General features: G+C 46.0%; 1 protein-coding gene across 1 annotated transcript in view; it reads left to right on the top strand.

The window, feature by feature from the left end:
- TENM4 (teneurin transmembrane protein 4) overlaps nt 1-14,297 on the top strand; it is a 404,318-nt gene that overhangs the window by 311,680 nt on the left and 78,341 nt on the right. Inside the window, exon 16 of the mRNA XM_014790360.2 lies at nt 1,165-1,381. Within this exon, the coding sequence (XP_014645846.2) occupies nt 1,165-1,381 (217 nt within the window). The remainder of the gene's footprint in view (nt 1-1,164; nt 1,382-14,297) is intronic.

Below are 14,297 nucleotides of genomic sequence, written 5' to 3'. Positions count from 1 at the left end.
CCCAGGGTGGTGGGGAAGTTTGCCCAAAGTCACACAGCTAATAAGCAGGAGAGGCAGAACTTGAACCCCCAGAGTAACACACGTCTTAGACTGTTCTCTGTTTACAAAGCATGCAGACTGTAACCCTGGGCTTTTCCTGTCCCCCACTGTGGGCAGTATCCTGTAATCCCTGGGTTTGTTATCCACTTTAAGCTATTCTATTGGGTGCCTGTAAAAGACTTTGGGATAAGGCAACCAAAGATGTGTGGTCTGGTGGAATTTCTTTCTTTGCACTTTGGGAAGCTGGAAGCTGTAATATAATTTTCAGTCCTGAAGAAATCCATCCATGCTGTAAAGAGAATTCCCTGCTAATGGCAACTGGGTCAGAGACCTGAAACCAGCCAGCAAACTCAGAAAGCCCCTCTCGCAGAGGCGGAGCTGGGTCTCCACGTATTTACATCTCAGCTGGGAGAGATGCTGAGAATTCACTGACACAGCCTCCTCCTCACCCCTAAAGCCAATCATCAGATCTTATCATTTTTATCTCTTGATATCTCTCAAAACCATCTATTCTCTCAATCTCCACTGTTACTATTCTAATCTTAGCAACCATTATTCTTCCCCTTTGCAACCTCAGTGACCCCTATCCCATGGAGCCCCCAGCTTCCACTGTGAGCCCCCTTTAGTCCCCCCTCCTTGTTGCAGGAGGTGCTCTCTCAACAATGCAAATCTGATGAAGGCACTCCCTGCTTAAATCCTTTCAGTAGCTCCCATTGTCCTGAGGGTGAAATGCAAACTCCCAGCTCCTGCCTACCTCAGCTGGCTCACCTTGTGCTATTCCCCTCACCTTCTGAGCCCAGCATTTGAATTTAGCAACTCAAATGTTCATTGTGTTCTCTCACCTCTGGGCCTTCATATATATAATTCCTTCTATCTCTTAGAAAAAAAAAATAGCACATGTCACACTGTACACTTAACTTGTCTGTCTCTCCTACTGGACGAGTGGGCTGGGAGCTGCTCTGAAGCACCTGGATCTCCTTGGTGCCCAGCAAAGGCCTTGGCTTATATCAGGCACTTAATAAAGTTTTCAGTAAGTGGAAAATAGAGAAGTGAATGAAGGCCTTGTGGACAAACATGGCTGATTGAACATAGAGATGTAAAGCCCATGCTCTATCACCCCTGCAGATGGCTTGGTGGACTGCATGGACCCCGACTGCTGCCTCCAGCCCCTCTGTCATGTCAGCCGGCTGTGCCTGGGCTCCCCCGACCCTCTGGACATCATCCAGGAGACACAGGCGCCCGTGTCCCAGCAGAACCTGCGATCCTTCTACGACCGCATCAAGTTCCTTGTGGGCAGGGACAGCACACACATCATCCCCGGGGAGAACCCCTTTGACGGAGGGTGAGTCCATCGGGCCCTAGCTCTGTCTGTGTCTCTGAAGGAGAACTGAATCACCTCCTGGGATGCATTTGGGTGGATGGGGGTGGGAGGAGGCCAGGAGGGTGGGCATCAAAGGCTCTTGATGGAACATCAGGGGAGGCAGAGAAGCAGCCTCAGGTACCCACATTTAGAAAACTGCTATCCAAGGCATTTGGAATTTTTATGAGCCAAGTTTTGTTGTTTCCACTGGGTGATAGATGGAGAGAGTGAGAAATCAAAGGTCCAAGGGGAATCTTGGATCAATACCCACTTTGCAGTCAGCTCGTACTGATTCCTTGGTCTCCAGATGAGCTGACAGTCTTTGACACTGTTCACCCTCAGAGCTGATGTCCTGAAAACTCTGTTAGGCTGGGGGTGGGAGTGCATCTGCTGGCATCCCAGGCCATATGCTCATGCATTCTCTCACAGGTTTTCAATTGTGCCATCCATTGGACAATTTTTTACTGAGGTCTACTCTGTGTCAGGTCCTGTGCTAGAATCACAGAGATAAGTAGAACACAGTCCCTGCCCATTGGTCACTCACAGTCCACTAGAGGAACAAAAAAGACAGTCCCACTGTAATAGGTCAGGAATATGCCCCCAAGGTACTCTGGGAACATAGAGGAAGTATTCCTGGGTAGGGGGAAGGCCACTCTTAAGAACTGAGTCTTAAAGTTGAGAAATAGTTACCTAGGCAAGGGAGGCAGTGTTCCAGGGAGAGGGAACAGCTTGTGCAAAGACCCAGAGGTGTTGAAAGGGCACAGGAACAGCAAAAGACAGCTGTCTATTTTCTGCTCCCCAGATAAGGGTCTGTGAATTAGGAAAAGGTATCCAAGAAGGAGGGATTTATCATAATATTTTTTGAATGTCTTCCAATGTAGTGGTTCCTCATACATACAGAGCTTTCTCTAAAAGTCAGCACAACTGTCACAGATTATATACCTTCTAGGTTAATGACTTCTGTGCCAGGGAGTTCCTGCCCTAGGGGGACAATGGGGTAGTGATGAGGGGTGGGAAGGGTGAAGGACATCCTGAAGTTCTATTTAAAGAGGAAAATCAGCAGAGCTTAGTCATCAGTCTGAGGGATACTGGAGAGAGGAGTCTCTTACTCAGATGCCTGGGTAGATGGTTGCCTTCACTAGGTCGGGGACCTGAGAACAGGAACAGGATTGGGAACAAGGTGATGACCTCCACCTTGAGCGTGGTGAGGACAAGGAAGGGACACACCTCAATAGGACACCTAAGAGGAAAAGTCTAATTATAGTTCCTAAGCAATTCTGGAGCTCACATGGAGGTTAGGGCTGGAGATCTTGATTTGGGAGCCATCAACAAACAAGCAATAGTTGAAACCGTAAGCACATAAAAGTTTGCTCAAGGAGAACCTATAAGAGGAGAAGAGCAAGGACCTAAGAAGGAATCCTGGGCAGCTGCCCTGAGAGGTAGCTTTATCATCCCCAGAGTGTAACTGGGAATCTAAGGAGAAGGCCTCGCTCCTGCGACGTGATGGAGCTGGGAGTCACACGGCAGGCCCATCGGACTCCAGGGCCCTTGCTTTCCACTGCCCGGCCCTTCCTCACAAGGAGCAGTGACAAGACGGGAACCGTGAAGTGGAGGAAGTACTCTGAGCCCAGCAAGAGGGGCATACTACGAGTGTGTAAAAGCATTCAAACTTGAACCATCTTAGAGATGAAGGTTCTTTATAGTCCAAACCCTTCACTTACCCCGAGAATATTGAGAACCTCAGAGGTTAAGTGACCTTCCCAAATTCACAGGCTAGTCAAGTGGCAGAACCAGGAGCAGAAATATAGTGAGGGAAAACCTAGTCATTTATCTTGGCCAGAAAAGCTGCTTTTGTCTCTGGGTAGGAAGCTTCCTGCTCTTTTATTCAATTGTGTGATTTTGTAGGTATGCTTGCAGGCCTTCTCGTGGCATGAGTTCTTTTAATCAACTGAAGATATAAATATTATTCCTACCAAGGGGAATATTACTATCTCAGCCTTTCTTTACTGGACCCATTATAGGATCTGATTAGGGCTATGGCTGGTTGGCTGCCAGTGGCTGTTCTGCTTAAGGGGTGCCCTTACCAGGCCATCCTGATCAGTGCCAGCAGGAACCATGTCCGCTGCATTTCCTCTGGTCACTCACCAACCCCGCTGTTTATATGCCATGTATCATTTTGTGGGACCTGCACGGGGATTTGAGTGTTGTTGTTCCAGCAGGTCTGACTTGCCTTAAGGAGCCTGTCAAGTGGGGAACTTGAGAAACCTGTACTGGGAGAAATGGACCTCCCAGCGGAAGGCAAGATGATAGGCCTGGGAGTCAGGCCAACTTGTGTTTCAGATCCTGGCTCTGCCGCTACTGGATACATGGCTCTGGGCAAGAGGCTTAATAGAGTGAATATGTAACTATCTGTCCACCATCTAAACTGAGTCCTCCAGGAAAGGACTGCATCTTACTCATTTTAGCACTTAGTAGTTGCTCAAGACAAATATGCGTATATATTACCTCGAACAATGAAGAAATGGAAGGAAGAAAGGAGAGAGGGAGGCACGCTGTGAGGGAGGATGGATGGATACATTATCTATTTTACTTAATTTTATACTGAGAATTCAGAGTCCAGAGACGTTAAATCATCTGCTAAAAATCACATTACAGACTAGTAGCAGAAGCAGGAGTAGAGGCTCCCAGATCATTGTTTATATACCTGTCACCTTCAGTTAAATTACAGATGCTTTGAAAGTAGAGACCATTCATCTCCCCAAACCTGTCATACTTAGGGCAGGGCCTGGACTATACTATTTGCTCTACAAATGAATGGATAATGGGAACTTCCAAATGTTACTGTAAAAATTCCTTTCACCTAACATTTGCCTGAATCATGATGTCCCTGCTCCTCGCTGATCTAGATTCCGAAGAAACAGCTATCACTGCTGAGTATCCCTGACCAGATCTTCATGTGAAACAAGCCCAAGTGACGGGAAACTTAGAAACATGAGGCAGCAGGTGCTTTTCTGGTTGGACCACCTACTTGGTTTTCCATTATCTTGATCGGGGCCAGTAATATAGTGCTTATTTGCATAGTTGGAACAAAGAAAAATCAGTTACCGAGTTCGGGTTGTTGCTTTCTTTCCTCTCAGATGAAGGAATGTGATATCACAGAAAGTGTCCAGAGTTTGAATCTTGGCTTTACCTCCCACTTGCTCTGTGTGACCTCAGAGAAATGATTTAACCTCTGTGCGCGTGCCTCCTATTATAAATTGGCAAGAATAGTAACTATTTCATGAAAGCCACTGAAAAGATTAACTGAAATAAAGCACCTAGCACGGGCCTTGGTACATAGGTGACCAGTAAATGGTGGCTTTTTTGGCAGCAGCATGGCCTAGTGAAATTAGCACAGGCTTTGTAATCAGATGGACCTGGACTTAAAGTTTTTGCATCCACTTTCTAGCTATGTGACCTTGAAAAAATTCCTTAACTTCTCTGAGCTCCAATTTCTTCATCTATAAGAGTGGGTTAATAATACCTCTTTTGCAGGATATCCATGAGAATTAAATGAAAAAAGAAAAATGTACACACAGTCTCCCCAGCCACACAAAAAATGCTTGGTAATCATATGAGGGTGGTGATGATGATGAAGATGATGGTGGTGGTGGTGATGATGTTAAAAAGAGCTTCCAACTCCATTCCTTAATTGGAAGTGAAACTTGAGAGTAACCTGCCCTCCATGAAAGTCCAGCATCACCCAGAGAGGAACCAGGTTGAGAGTGTTGAATCCTTATTTGAGGAAGGGGAAAAGGCAGCGTTCTGCCAGCCGGCTGTCAGCTGAGATCCTTGTTGGGGAGGACTCCAGTGACACTTCTCCAGAGAGTGGGATTTCTGATGGGCAGGCGGACCTGATTTGGTGCTTGCGTATAGCAATAACAAGGCCTGTGCCTGACAGAAAACCCCATATCCTCCTGCATCCCATATGCTGTGCCACAGTTTGTATAGTCTGAATGGAAGCCCATTTAACAGGCTCCAAGAAGCAGGCAGTCCCCCAGAGACCCAAGAGCATTTCTGAGCCCAGCAAGAAAAGGCAGCCCCAGAGGTGCAGCTCCTTCACTCTGCAGATTCCAGCTGTGTGTCTGACTGAGGGAGGCTTCAAGTACAAGGCATGCTGGGGCCATGGGCAGGAGAGGAATTCAAAGCAGGTTGGAACTGATGGGAGCACCCCTCTGTGGGGGAAGCAAGCAAGCCAGTCCTCAGTGCCCGGGGCTCTCCCCAGAACCCCGTTCCTCCGAGGCCTGACCCCATGGCTGGGATGAGGAAGCAGGAGGTTCTCCAGATCCACAAATGATACCAGGAGTTATATGGGGGGTTCCTTATGCTTCTGTGCGGCTGGTGCCAGAGGTACTGGAGCAGGGGTGGCCCTCAGGGAAGGATAGGCAGCAGCTCCCCGGGATGTGAGGGCCCTAGCCAAGCAGAGTGGGCTCTGGGCAGGGCTGGACTCCTTGGAGGAAAGCACAGGGCTTGACTCAGAACTGAAGCAGAAGTACCGCCAGATGGACTTAGAGTGAGGAAGGGCTCCCTCAGGGACCCTGTCTGGTTCATCTGTGTCCCCAGAGCCCAGCACAATGCCTAGCCCAGAGCAGGTATTTAATCCAGGTTTAATGAATACAGTAGCACTCTCTGACATTCTACTACTGATGTCCTCAACTCCACGTAAAGTGATAGAGGTGTAAATGACTTCAGCTGATCTAAAGTGGGTCCAAAGTAGGAGGGGACATAGCAGGCATGGGAACAACCATCACCAGATTAGGTGGCTTGAATACCATCTTTCTTTCCTGGCCTGGATGCCTGGACCCCACCTGCCTAGTGAAACACATGTCCCTCACCTGGAGTCATGGGGAGAATACAATGCAGGGTGCCCTCTACTGCAACTTGAGTGGGAGAGGAGGAGCCACTCAGGTCTGTAGGTGGAAGAAGGATCCCCATCTGGATTGTCCATACAAGGAGGTTGGGTAACAGGACCCAGACTGTGGAGCCTAGGATGAGACAGCTGGGAACGGGAGGGCAGCATGAGACATCTCCTCCTCAAAAAACACTCAAGGCAGCTGCTCCCCTGTTACACAACTTTGCCTGTCTCTCTTCTCTTGAGAAGGACTGACTGGGTTGAAAGGGCTGAATATAGGGCAGACAGATCACTTCAATGAATAATTGTGTATTGCCAGTGCTGGACAGCTTAGCAGATTATAGGAAGAGGTTCTGACAAAAAATCTACCCCCACACTATTTGAATATCAGTTCAGAATATGTTTGAGGACACTATATTGGTGAGAGAAACCATGTGATGTTATCAAGTCGTTCTCGACTCCTCTAAGCATAATAGGTTGTCAGCTCACTCAGGCAAGTAGTTGGGTGTGGACAAGTTGCTACAAAAGTCAGCTGACAGGATACACTGATTCCAAAAAGAAAAGACTCAAAGAGTCAGGGGACTTTAGAAAAAGGAGGGATGGGTGACCAGAGCATTCATCCCAAAGGAGGCAGAGGATCATATCCTATAGAGGGGGTCAGATCCTATGGAGAGGAGAGACGGGGCAGGCTCAGAGAAGGACAGGGCTGCCCACAGAACACAAGCTCTATTTGGTGAATATTGGCCAGCTCCCACTCTGCACTAGGCCCACAACAAGAAGATATGTATCTGTACCCCCATTACCTTGGGGGCTCTTTATGTGTCCCATGGCTTGTTAGTCATTGAACCCCTACTGCCTAGCAGAGAGGTTGGCACAGACTGAACCATGGTGAATGGTAGAATGAATCATTGAGTCAGCCAATCAGCCACTGCTGAGTCCCTGAAGAGAAGCAGAGGCAAAGGGTTCTGGGAGTTCAAAAGCAAAGCCATCACTCCCACTGCAAATCTGTGAGCCTGAGCTCCACGCCTGAGCTAGGGGCTGCATCTGGTGCGTCTTTGTTTCTCCGGCACGGGGCACAGGGCCTGGCTCAGAGTACGCAACAGTAAATGTTTGTGTTTGAAAATGAATGAGCAAAACACAAATGAACTAATGAATGAAGACTTCTGGCAGGAGATGGCCTTTGGCTTGAGACAAAGATTTCGGTGAAGATTGGCCATTAAAACATTTATCCCACTTCAGGGCACAACAACCCATTAGTGCATAATGAAATCAATTTAGTGGGTCAAAACTATTTTTTTACAAGAAGTAAATTTAAATGGAGTGGGGTACAATGGAATGGAGAATATCAATGCAACACTGTAAAAAGGATATGTATATCATGAAACTTGTGGTTGTGTCTGTGTGTGTGTGTGTATACTACTGAATAAGCTGTATTGTTTCCTGTGGGTTTCAGTTGAACAGAATTTAAAAATACATTCTAAACTGAGAAACTAGCATGACTTTCCAGGATAATCAGAGAATGTAGAGAATTTTAATATGGTTGGAACATAATTATGGTGATATTATTTTCCAAACCAGAAGTCAAGAGACATGCTGTAACATTTGAAATCAAGATGGTCTTAGGAAATCTGGAGTATATGATCCTGGTATACAGAGCGGGTATGTGGGAAGAGGAAGAACCTAGGGGACTATGAGGCCAGAAAGGTAGTTTGCAGCAGGTACTGAGAAAGATCTGCCCCTCGCCTGTTCACTAACCAGATTAGAGCATTTCATCTCTAAGTTAGGACTTATGCTCGCTGTAAACAGAAGTGAAATAACTCTGATAATAAGCCACGTAAGTCTTTAGAATTTCTTTCAGACCCTTTATAAAGCTACCCAGTTTCCAGGAATTTTGAAAGCAAGAGTTTATAAGAGGAAAAAAATAATGGAAAGTAGGGAGAAAAGATCATGTATGCAATATAACTTTTTATCAGCCCACTGCAGGTCTAAAGGCATATACAAATGTTGGTGGCAGAGCAGTTACAAAAAAGCATTTGCTTGCCACTCCACCGGCCTCACCCCACCCCAGGCCTTAGACAGACCTCAGAAAGCCCTCCGAGAGGCTGAGCAGTGGAGATCATCTAATGGAGTTCAAATAAACACCAGCTTCCTGACAGCTGGCCTCTGAGCGAATTTATTATTGAATTATACTCCTGCGTTTTCAGAACAAGCTGAGCTGACAGGCTACCCCATTAGTTTAAAAAAGGGAGGCAGGGAGAAAGACAATGATAAATTATCCTGATGGAAGATGGAAGAAGGTAAAGATCCTGCTTCCTCCAAAATGTCAGCCATTATATATTATTCATGTTGGTTTTTAAAAAATCCCTCCCCGCATTGAAATGAATGTTTATGATGATAATGCAACTAGGTGAATTTAATTCAGGATGCAGGCAGAAACTTCTCACATCATCCTGATGAGCAGCTAACAACTCCTCTTCTGCCACTTGATCATCCCTTTATTGATTTCAAAACCGAATTACGAACTCGGTTTGCTTTGTAGCCTGAGCTTCTTCCCAGCTGTCCATCACAGGAGGCATTAGCAGAGGATGCTGTGCTGAAGCAGGAACCACTCAGGGTTTAGAGGGAGAGGGCCTGCATTCAAGTCCTTGGGCAAGTGAGAGTAAGTGACCTTAGGCGAGGGAGGCTCAGTTTCCTCATCTGTAATGTGGGGTTACTAATTCCCACCCTGCAGGTTGTTTGGAAGATTAAATGAGATAAAATACCCAGAAGCCCAATGGCTGGTGCATAGCATACATTCAGTAATAATACCTAACTTTTACCAAGGATGTTCTATGTGTCGGGCATTGTTTGAAATGCTTTGTAAGTTTCATAAGTAGTAACACCTTTACATCTCCCCCCAAAACCATATGACATGGGGACTTCATCACCTTTCTTTTACAGATATGAAACTGAGGCACAGAGAAGTTGAGTAACCTGGCCAAGAACGTAGAGCTTGTAAGTGGCAGAGTCAGCATTTGAAGCCAAGCCAATTGACCCTAGAGCCCCTGAGCTGAGCCTCTGTTCTTCTCTGCTAGATCCTTTATATTCCCATCTGAGCATCTTCAGTTTGGAAATCTATACAGCATGGTGCTGCTACAGCTCTACAACCCCAGCTGGCCCTGACTTTCTCCCTAATGCTGCACAACATAATGCAAAGCTAATGTGCATGCAGAGGCAGGGAGCCTACGCCTGTATCCCAGCCCCACCCTTTGCTAGCTATGTGACCTTAGATCAGTCTCTTAATCACTCTGTGCCTCACTTTCCTCATCTGCCATGTGAGGATAATAATCCATACCTCATAGAGGTGTCTGAGGATTAAATGAGATGTAAAACACTTATGTGTCAGAGCAGTAGCATACAATAAGTGTTAGTGATGGCTGTCACTAATAGCAAGAGTTAATGTTAACATTAGCAATGGCGTTAGTATTCATATAGGTTTTAGTGTCACCATGAGAACTGGGAAGAAAATGATAATCTTATCCTGAAGCACGAGTGTAGTTACATCATTGATGCAAATGTCCTAGCACCATGGCAGACAGAGGTGAATGGACCTTTATCATCAGCCCTTTGTGGTAGAAGAGGAATCTTTGAGGCCAGAGAAAGCTCTTGGCTCAGCAGGGTAGGAGCAGAGCCTGAGTCCTGGAGAACCTGAAATCCTAAGTGAGGGCTTTCTCCAGCAGGAATTCCAGCATTTGTAAGTCAGGCACTTGCTGCATTTCCACCCAACACTGATAAATTTCAGGCACTAAGAAGTTAAAACATTGGAGAGTCACACATCACGTTATTGATGTTGTTCTCAATGGAGAATATAGGGTCAGGACTTACCAAACACCTCTGCAGTGAGGAACCAGCCCTCCAGTCTGATCCTGGAGGCATCAAGAGTTGGCTCTAAGTGAACTCCACAGTGAGGGGCTGTGATGTGGAGAGATGCTGCCTCTGGGCAGTATTCTGGCAGAGGATAGAGATCTTCCCACCTGCCTCCCCTGCCTTTGCCTCCTCCTCCCACCCCTACAGGGCCCTGTGACTCTCCCTGGTGGGTCTAACCTGTGGCCTCAGGGACCAACCCCAATCTGAGGAGAAGAGCTTAGAGCAATGCCACCTGCTCAGCCTCAAGGCCCTCTACTGTTCCTGTCTGATCCTTTGCTCGCCAGCTCTGCCAAATGGGCTTCTGTCTCGTCCCAGAATCCCAGCCTCACTTTCTCTGCCTAAACTCCTGATATAAACAGCCTGGTACCCTTGCCACCCAAGGACTCAAGCCTTGCCTTCTCTTGCCAGATTCTCAGCCCTACCACATCTGGGTCTAGAGCTCCATCCATGCTCTGCTTAGGAATCTGGGCATTATTACCTGGTGACACATGAGACATCCACATCCAGCTGCCCCTGGGAGCTCCCTCACCAAGCCTGTTCCGCTGTCAGATCTTCCTCCCCTGTCCCTTGAATGACTGTTGCCCTTAAATGCCACCTGTCCATTGCTATACACCTCAGATCCAGCCTGCCAAGCTGGACTTTCTGCAGGCCTCTTCCTGTATCTCTGTCCAGCATCAGCCCCTACCCAGGAAGTGAGTCTAATTGTGGTCCATCCTAGTCTCCCCTTTCCCATGAAGCAGAGGAAGTCTGTCCTTTCCAGGTGAAGCAGGACCTGTCCTGTGCTCTGACAGGAAAACAGGACACACAGTCATGGAATGAACAGCACAAACCATCTCCTGAGAAATCTTAGAAGCAGGCTTCTGGCTACGTAGCACAGAGAACAGCCTTTCTAGACATATACCACCCATTCCGTGTCCCCAAGCACACTGACAGTGTTTCTGAGCCATGTCCCCCAGACCTGGACACTCCCATCACAGAGGGTCGGGAGCCTTGCTCCTCCAAAATGATCTCTACTGGCCAACCTCTCTCAGTCCTGCTTTTCCTTTGCCACAACCAGTGGACTCACTTCTCTGCAAATATTGTGTTATGAAGAGTGAAGGGCTCTGTTCTTGTGTGCACCTTTGTGATCCAGCAGAAAATATTCCAGAGGATTCCTGTGAGAGAGGGCTCAGCCCTCTCATCAGCATTCAGCATTCAGCAGCCAGGATGCCCACAGGCTTGGGTGATGGAAGCCGCAGCCCGGGAGCTCATGCTCTCTGAGTGTCTGGAGGAGCTCAACAGCCACATAAAGCTAGGAGGTCATAGAACAGTGGCTTCTGTGCTCTGCAGGAGGCACAGCCTAAGGGCCCAGAAGATACTAGTAGTTCTAGGCCATGTTGTCATTGGATGCCCACAAGTGGTGTCAGGGCACCAGAGCAGAACTCTTGGTGCCCCGGCCTTGATGGGTGATGGAGGGGAAGCTCTACCCATCTCTAGAGATCATGTACCTCACCTGTAAATGAGAGGCTTGGTCTCGGTCACCCCGAGGACCTTTCTAGCTTAAAAATTAGACTTCTCCTATTAATGTGAAAAAGTCTGTGGATTTCTTCCCCCTTCTCCCCAGACATACACACAACAGTCTGAGAGAAAAAGCTTTTTCTGTCATGAACTACTTCCCTGTGATGTTTATTCCACATACCCAGCAAGCCTCCGGTGGGTTCTAAATTGAGCCCAATTCCAAATGAAAGAACCAAAGTCAGGGTAGTTGGGCGGGGCCGGGTGCTTGATTCTAACTGTGGGAATGTTTGTACGTCATTCTGGAATGACTCGGTAGGCAGCTCTCCTTTTTATCCCGTACTAGCTTTGTTTCTAGATACAAGGATTTTTGAAAAGTCAAATTATATTCATTCCAGAATGTGAGTTTCTCAGATATACAGATTTTTATCTCGTTTATTGTTAGTTATTTTAATGCTTTAAATACAATGGAAAATAAAACAGAAACTACAGGCACTGCCCTCCTGGAGTTTCCATAAGTAAGTAAGAAAATGCATGAATAAATATCTTCCCTACCACCCAGCAATGTGTGTAGCACATAGTAGGTGCTTGATTGAAGTTCCAATAACTGACCCTATTCTCATTTACCAGGCCTTTGTCTACGTTTCTCTTCCCTTAACCCATATATATCTATTTTTATATCTATTTTTTACTTTGGGCTATGTGAAATAACAGTATTCGTATTTTTTCTGTCATCTTCTTCTGTCATTCATTTATGTGATATCCACTTATTTCTTTACTCAACCTTTATTGAATGCACACTACAGACCTACTCCTGTGCTAAGCACTGGAGTTATAGAGATGAAAACAACGTGGTTGTTACCCTCAAAGAACTCGCAATCTAGAAAAGAAGATGAGGTGTTTGAACTAATGAGTACACTTTAGTGGGTTAAGTACATTGTGCTTCATTCGCCCAAAGAGGGAGTGACTTCTTATGACTTCTTTGTCCTTGGGAAATCAGGAAGAGCTTCCCTGACAGGCAGGCCTTCGTGAAGAGGTTAGTAGGAATGGGGAGGAAGGATATTTGAGGCAGATGAACCGGCACAGACAAAGGCAGGGAGGCATAGAAATGCATGCTGAGACAAGGAAGTGAGAAGTAATTTCACGTGGCAGCAGCACAGGATGTGAGAATGGAAAAATGGGACATGAGCCTGAAGAGGCAGGCTAGGGCCAGATTCTGAAGGAACTTATGCACCAAGCTGAAGAGTTTGGACTTTATCTGGAGACAGTGGGGTAGTACAGAAAATAACCTGTGTGGCCAGAGTTACTGATGATGTGGTAGAAGAACAGTGATAAAGTTTGCGGAGTTGAGGATCTTAGATTTGCAAGGTGCCTCAAGAAAAGATCTGGCCCAACCCCCTCCCCTCCAATAAGTCAGGAACATTAAAAGTTAAGTTATTAGATCAAATTCTGTTGGTTTTGGCCTAAGGTCATTGAAAGATATGCATAGTAAACATAGGAAAATCCTTGAAATAAGTTATAAGAAATGAAGCACAACTGGAAGTTGGCTTTTGAAGATAATAATATATAGCACATTAGAGTTTATTTCATAAAAAGAAATCACAGATGCACACCATTGTAACTCCAGTGCAGTGCAGTGGTCCCAAGTGAGACGCCCAGTGTGGTCCATCAGGTACGGGAAGACCTTGTATTCCATACAAGGTCTTTGCTGTTTGCTCCCTTGGTCCCAATGTTCTTTGGTTATGTGTCTGGACCAGCACATGAGGTATGCTGAGAGAGATGGGGATCCACTCCTTAGAGAGGTAGACAGCGGACTTCTCCTGGTTTATTCTAGTGTATTACACCATGACTGCAGTTTATGTGTGTATGTGTGTGTGTGTGTGTGCGCAAAAATCTAGTTTTAACCAAACTTACATATAAAATGGTCCAGTGGCATAGAAACATTCTTGCAAAGTAACTACAGATTGAAGGTAATACAGTGTGAGACAAGAAAACAAGAAAATGGCAAAGCTGATACTCCTACTCCTAGTATAGTCTTCCTCAACTACACTATGAAGTTAAAAACAATAATGATCATTCTCATCACATCTAACAGAAAGGTAACCAAGAGATTCAAAATTTTCAAGAATCTCACAAAAGTTAACCAAAAGATTCAAAATTATCAAGGAGACTGAAATATGCATTTTTATCCATTAAACCGTACACCAAATGTATGTTATGCTTTCCAATATTAGCTAATGATGGTAGCACATGTGTACTATTTATTAATAAATATAAAGACATCCAAGGAGCCTGCTCAAAAATGTTTACGGAAAGGGTATGTAATAATGAAGAGTTTTAAGAGCCCTGCTCTGATGTTAACTCTGATTTTTGAGGCTGCTAAAACAGATTGAGATTCTCGATTATTTAGGTGTATGTCTGTGTCAGATGGTAAGTAGCTTGAGAGTTGAACTCCCGAGTTCCCTTGGATAATAAATGAGAAGTCCTTAATTTGAATCCTGGTTCCCCAGCAACTCTGGCAAGAATGGGCAAGTCCATTCCCTGTGTAGACTTTATTTCCTCACCACTACAATGAGAAGTTTGAAAGAGATGACCAGGATGGTCTCT

Source organism: Ceratotherium simum, chromosome 7, assembly GCF_057802395.1.
Source record: "Ceratotherium simum simum isolate JZ-2026a chromosome 7, ASM5780239v1, whole genome shotgun sequence".
Classification (NCBI taxonomy): domain Eukaryota; kingdom Metazoa; phylum Chordata; class Mammalia; order Perissodactyla; family Rhinocerotidae; genus Ceratotherium; species Ceratotherium simum.
This window is presented reverse-complemented; position numbering and strand designations above follow the sequence as displayed.